The sequence below is a fragment of the Oryx dammah genome, unplaced genomic scaffold, assembly GCF_014754425.2.
Source record: "Oryx dammah isolate SB20612 unplaced genomic scaffold, SCBI_Odam_1.1 HiC_scaffold_9, whole genome shotgun sequence".
NCBI lineage: Eukaryota > Metazoa > Chordata > Mammalia > Artiodactyla > Bovidae > Oryx > Oryx dammah.
In genome coordinates this window covers 29,068,198-29,075,253 of record NW_024070193.1, presented here as the reverse complement: position 1 = coordinate 29,075,253, position 7,056 = coordinate 29,068,198, and the positions used below count along the sequence as shown (strand labels likewise).

The following is a 7,056-nucleotide window of genomic DNA, read 5'->3' as shown; positions in this document are numbered from 1 at the left end:
CTGAAATAGCAGGGAGGGAACACAGCTCCACCATCAACAGAAAATTGGATTAAAGATTTACTGAGCATGGCCCTGCCCATCAGAACAAAACCCTGTTTCCCCCTCAGTCAGTCTCTCCCATCAGGAAGATTCCATAAGCCTCTGATCCTTCTCCATTAGAGGGTAGACAGACTGAAAACAACAATCACAGAAAACCAACCAATCTAGTTCTAGTGATGGAAACCACAGTCACAGAAAACTAACCAATCTGATCACATGGCCCACAGCCTTGTCCATCTCAGTGAAACTATGAGCCATGCTGTGCAGAGCCACCCAAGACAGATGAGTCATAGTGGAGAGTTCTAACAAAATGTGCTCCACTGGAGAAAGGAATGGCAAACCACTTCAGTATTCTTTCTTTGAGAACCCCATGAACAGTATGAAAAGGCAAAAACACTGCAAGATAACTTCCCAGATCACTAGGTGCCCAATATGCTTGAGATCAGTGGAGAAATAGCTCCAGAAAGAAGGAAGGAATGTAGCCAAAGCAAAAACAACACCCAGCTGTGGATGTGACTGGTGATGCAAACAAGGTCTGATGCTGTAACGAGCAATACTGAATAGGAACCTGGAATGTTAGGTCTGTGAATCAAGGCAACTTGGAAGTGGTCAAACAGAAGATGACAAGAGTTAATGTCAACATTTTAGGAATCAGCAAACTAAAATGACTGGAATAGGTGACTTTAACTCAGGTGACCATTTATCTACTACAGTGGGAAACAATCCCTTAGAAGAAATGGAGTAGCCATCATAGTCAACAAAAGAGTCCAAAGTGCAGAACTTGGATACAATCTCAAAAAAACCAGAATGATCTCTTTTGGTTTTCAAGGCAAACCATTCAATATCACAGTAATCCAATTCTATGCCCCAACCAGTAATGCTGAAGAAGCTGATGTTGAATGCTCCTATGAAGACCTCCAAGACCTTCTAGAACTAACACCCCAAAAAGATGCCCTTTCCATTACAGGGGACTGGAATGTAAAACTAGGAAGTCAAAAACACCTGGAGTAACAGGCAAATTTGGCCTTGGAGTATTGAATGAAGCAGGGTAAAGGCTAATAGAGTTTTGCCAAGAGAATGCACTGGTCATAACAAACACCCTCTTCCAACAACACAAGAGAAGACTCTACACATGGACATCACCAGATGGTCAACACCGAAATCGGACTGATTATACTCTTTGCAGCCAAAGATGGAGAAGCTCTACAGTCAGCAAAAACAAGACCAGGAGCTGACTGGGGCTCAGATCATGAATTCCTTATTGGCAAATTCAGACTTGAATTGAATAAAGTGGGGAAAACAACTAGACCATTCAGGCATGACCTAAATCAAATCCTTTACGATTATGCAGTGGAAGTGAGAAATAGATCTAAGGGACTAGATCTATGGACAGAGTGCCTGATGAACTATGGATGGGGGTGACACTGTACAGGAGACAGGGAGCAAGACCATCCCCATGAAAAAGAAATGCAAAAAACCAAAACGGTTGTCTGAGGAAGCCTTAAAAATACCTGTGGAAACAAGAGAAGTGAAAAACAAAGGAGAAAAGGAAAGATATACCCATTTGAATGCAGAGTTCCAAAGAATAGCACAGAGAGATAAGAAAGGCTTCCTCAGTGATCAATGCAAAAAAATAGAGGAAAACAACAGAATGGGAAAGACTAGAGATCTCTTCATGAAAATTAGAGATACCAAGGGAAAATTTCACTCAAAGATGGGCTCAATAAAGGACAGAAATGGTCTGGACCTAACAGAAGCAGAAGATATTAAGAAGAGGTGGCAAGAATACACAGAACTATATAAAACAGATCTTCACGACCCAGATAATCACGATGGTGTGATCACTCACCTAGAGCCAGACATCCTGGAATGTGAAGTCAAGTGGGCCTTAGGAAGCATCACCACGAACAAAGCTAGTGGAGCTGATGGAATTCCAGTCGAGCTATTTCAAATCCTAAAAGATGACACTATGAAAGTGCTGCACTCAATATGCCAGCAAATGTTGAAAACTCAGCAATGGCCACAGGCCTGGAAACAGTTTTTATTCCAATCCCAAAGAAAGGCAATGCCAAAGAATGCTCAAGCTACCGCACAATTGCGCTCATCTCACACGTTAGTAAAGTAATGCTCAAAATTCTCCAAGCCAGACTTCAACAATATCTTAACCATGAACTTCCAGATGTTCAAGCTGGTTTTAGAAAAGGCAGAAGAACTAGAGATCAAATTGCCAACATCCACTGGATCATTGAAAATGTAAGAAAGTTCCAGAAAAACATCTATTTCTGCTTTATTGATTATGCCAAAGCCTTTGACTGTGTGGATCACAATAAACTGCGGAAAATTCTGAAAGAGATGGGAATACCAGACCACCTGACCTGCCTCTCAAGAAATCTGTACACAGGTCAGGAAGCAACAGTTAGAACTGGACATGGAACAACAGATTGGTTCCAAACTGGAAAAGGAATACATCAAGGCTGTATACTGTCACCTTGCTTATTTAACTTCTATGCAGAGTACATCATGTGAAATGCCAGGCTGGATGAAGCACAAGCTGGAATCAAGATGGCCGGGAGAAATATCAATATCTCAGATATGCAGATGACACCATGCTTGTGGCAGAAAGTGAAGAACTAAAGAGCCACTTGATGAAAGTGAAAGAGGAGAGTGAAAAAGTTGGCTTAAAACTTAACAGAAAACTAAGATCATGGCATCCGGTCCCATCACTTCATGGGAAATAGATGGGGAAACAGTGGAAACAGTGGCAGACTTTATTTTTTGGGGCCCCCAAATCACTGCAGATGGTGACTGAAGCCATGAAATTAAAAGCCGTTTACTCCTTGGAAGAAAAGTTATGACCAATCTAGACAGCAGAGACATTACTTTGCCAACAAAGGTCTGTCTAGTCAAGGCTTTAGTTTTTCCAGTAGTCATGTTCGGATGTGAAAGTTGGACTGTAAAGAAAACTGAGTGCCGAAGAATTGATGTTTTTGAACTGTGGTGTTGGAAAAGACTCTTGAGAGTCCCTTGGACTGCAAGATCCAACCAGTCAATCCTTAAGGAAATCAGTCCTGAATGTTCATTGGAAGGACTGATGTTGAAGCTGAAACTCCAATACTTTGGCCGCCTGATGTGAAGAACTGGCTCACTGGAAAAGGCCCTGATGCTGAGAAAAATTGAAGGTGGGAGAACGGAACAATAGAGGACAAGACAGCTGGATGGCATTGCCAACTCAATGGACATAAGCTTGAGGAAACCCCGGGAGTTGGTGATGGACAGGGAGGCCTGGCATGCTGCAGTCCATGGGGTTGCAAAGAGTTGGGCAGGACTGAACTGAACTGAACTGATCATGTCAGAAGTGGGGGTGTGGTGAGGGGGGAAGTATTATGGGTTATAATCTTATCAGGAAAATAAAGCAAGTTTATATAAGACCACAATGGATATGTGGTATGCCAGAAGTCCCAAGAGAAGGGAATGATCATTTCTAGATGAGTGAGATAGAAGACTTCAACGTGGAGGTGAAGATGGGCCTCTAAGGCAACATTCTGAAATGTTAGTAACGGAAGCAGGTACGTTCAAGGAACTGCAGCACTGCAATTAGGTTAAAGTGGAAAGAAGGTTAGGCACCATGGAAAAATCTTAAAACTTGAAGCCATAGGGTGAAAATAATGTTATAGATTCTGACCAGTCAAGGTTTTTATTGGCTGTTACAGGAATCTGAAATTTATCTTTGCTCCCAGTTTTATTGTTTTTAAAAACTATGTTGATCAGTCAATTTTCATATGAAACTGAGAGCAAAATAGAAGAAACGAAGTTGGGGAAAAGAGGTGAAATGGACACAAGACAATCAGATAACAGTTTCCAGGTTAAAGACACTGGAGGAAGCAAACCACCTAGGGTCAAAAAATAATGATTGTTTTTTTCATAATGGAAAAACCAGCATTTAGGAATGTTGGATGATTTATTATCATTCATATCTAAGGGTTATGCTTTTTGTTTTTCAACTTCTGTTGAAAACAGTATCTTTGCCTAAGAATCTACTGATAAATCCTCTTAGGAATGTGATTTCAAATTCTTTTTGGATTATCTGCAGAGTCTCAAAAGAACTTGAAATGTTTTCTTGTTACCTATAAAATGTTAGAAACACTTGCCTTTCAAAACAGCAGCTGCAGGGTGAACATCTAGAAAATAAACCCAGAGAGGCTTCCCTTCTTTGTTCTGTTAACCCAAATAGTCTCTATATATTTTTCAATCTCTTTTTTTCTACACCTTTTAATATTAACCATAAGTGATGAATGGTGGGTGTGGAAGGAAGGGGACTGGAGAAACCCCATCCATTTGAAAAGAGTTCATTCTTTTTACCCTATTTTGCAGAGTGTCATTTTAAATAAGTGCTAGCCAGGAGAAGGTTTTTATTGTTTTGAACCACAGGCTTTATATTACCTTAAAAAAAAAAAAAAAACCTCTCAGCCGCAAGTTGGATGCTTCTGGCAGCAATACAAATCTAGCACCACCCAGAGAGGGAGCGTATTTGCTTCTTCGCTCACTTCTGGCAGGGCAGAGGAATGCTGGACATAGAGAGACGACAAGGGAGGCTGTCCAGAGCATTGCCACGCTGCTTCCCCATCCCTCGCCTTGGGCCTCCACCCTTGGGAACACACAGGTAAGGTCATAGAGGTGCTGATGCAAGTGCAGCATCCTAGCTCACTGTGACCAAGTCTGGGAGGAAGTCAAGTGCAATGCACGAAGGATGCCTACTAGGTCTCAACACCTTCAGGAAGCTCAGTGTGGCCTGGCTGAGGTCATAGGGCTCTCATTCCATCCACCACACTGCTAAAAAGGTCCTTCTGTGTTTCTTAGCCTTTCTATCTTTGTGTATCTCTTTGAAGCATGCTTTTCTCTAAACTATTAAGAAAAACATTGAAACAGCACTGTATGTTTTGATTTTGACAAATCGGAGGCTAGTTGTTCATCTGTTTTTCTTTTGTATTCAGAAATCAGAGCTTACAGCAATCTTGACTGCTGAAAGTGAAATATCTTCTAAAGTTTCATTTTCAGTGTAGTGTTGTAAAATACTACATGTGGATAAAATATAAAATTTAACATCAGACAGGGAGCTGAAAAACTACAGAGATAAAATGTTCCTATAATATGGCAGTCGTCTCTAAATATAAGGTTCCATGTTATAAATTTGGGTTCTTAATGAATTTTTTATATCATCAATTCTGTTTCCACTTAGATGTCAGAAACTGAGCTGGAAAAGATAAAAGTCAGAACAGCTAAGCATTTTGAAAATGACAAAAATAACATTTCTTGGTTGAAGGAAGGTAAGTTCTCTTACTGTTGATTTTCTATCAATGTGAAAACTGTGCTTTTGTTTATAAGCAAAAAAGAGTGGGCAGAATGAGAAAAATTGCCCTGCAGTTCAAATGATATTAATACTTCTGATTTTCTGTTTCTTTCTCTCTCTTTTTTTTTTTTTTTTTGGCCTGAGTGGTAGATTGAGGGTGTTTAGTATTGAAATGTTTTTTGTATTTCTTAGGCTGCAGGACACTTAGATGATTTTATGAGTAGGGGAATATACTCTTCCAATTCAGATACATGTTACCTATAAGGTTCTTGTTGTGCTAAAGAATTTTCTCCTTTGTACCCAGGAAGATGAAATCATTTGAGGACAAGTATTTTTTAAATAATAATCACAGAAAGGAGTGCAGGCTGTAGGAAGTCATGTCTACAAATAGAATTGTCATTCACTGCAGTTACAGAGCCACCTTCCCAGGGGAGAGTGCTGTCGGCCACAAGCACTGTGTGCGTAAGATGCCTGCTTGAAATACACACACAAATCGATAAGTCCTCCTAGGAGGAGTACAAATTGGTACACTTTCGAAAACACATATAAACTCATGATTATTTACTAGAAGGCTTTGTTTCATAATCTTTTCTTTTTATGAATACCTTTAATGTTTCTTAAAGGAAACTGATTTGATATTTTATTTAAATAAATAAGTTGTCTCTTTTACACCATTTCCTGAATCTATTCAATTGTAAAAAGATGGCTCTTAAGTAGTTGCCATTCCTCAAAACTGTTTTCTAAGGTCACAGGAGACTTTAATATATATGTCAAGTAAGTTCTATAACATCAAACATCATCATCATTATTACATCAAACACAATGACAATGTGCATTAGTGATTATGCTGAATCATCAAAACAACCTTATAAAGCACTAATTACTCCTAATATTCAGGTGAGAAAACAGAATCTCAAAGAGTTTAAGTAAATTACCTAAAATTACAAAATTAGGAAGTGACAGAGCTGGGATTTGATCCCAGACCGTGTGACTCCACAGCAAATAAATTTAACTACCACCTTTCACTGTGTTTCAAAGAAAAAATGTTTAAGTCACTTGTCAGGACATGATTTGTGCTCAAAAACTTTCCTAAAGTGTTTAAATCAACACCTTCACTTTCACATATACATCCTCCATCCACTCTTATTCTTAATTGCTCTTTACCACCGCTGTCATTTTTCAACTGTTCACTTTTTTAAAAAGATTATCCTTCTGCCCCAGGGCCCCATAATCAAATTTAATAGCTGGGACTCATCTCTAGTGAAGACTTCATTTCAGGATAAAAGTGGGTACAGACATGAAGTATTCTCAGAATCATTTCCTTCCAAAAGCCACAGAGCTAAGAAATCTTTTTTTTTTTTCCTTTTAATTAAACAATCTTTTAAATACAAACTTAAAAAAAAAACAGAAGTAAAAAACAAAAACTGAACTCAGGCTAAAAATCCCTCTGTATTTTTGCTAGGAAGACCAAACCCACCAAGACAGAGGAGTTCTTTACTGCTACTTATAGGGAAGTTTATCTTATTTTGTTTTGCTTCATCTGTTCCATGCTATAGATGTATCATAGAGAAATAATGACAAAATTGATAGACCACTCAATTGCTTCCTGAAAATTTTTGTTTTTAAAAACTGTCTCCATTAAGTAAAACTTAGGATTGAATTATTGTATT

The 7,056-nt window shown here is 38.9% G+C and overlaps 1 protein-coding gene across 2 annotated transcripts in view; it reads left to right on the top strand.

Annotated features, from left to right (window-relative positions):
* Positions 1 to 5,275: 5,275 nt before the first annotated feature.
* The window catches only part of MDFIC2 (MyoD family inhibitor domain containing 2), a 108,845-nt gene continuing 107,064 nt past the window's right edge, over positions 5,276 to 7,056 (top strand). For both annotated transcript variants that reach the window (XM_040247240.1, XM_040247239.1), the window contains exon 1: positions 5,276 to 5,363. In XM_040247240.1, coding sequence (XP_040103174.1) covers positions 5,276 to 5,363 — 88 coding nt within the window. The remainder of the gene's footprint in view (positions 5,364 to 7,056) is intronic.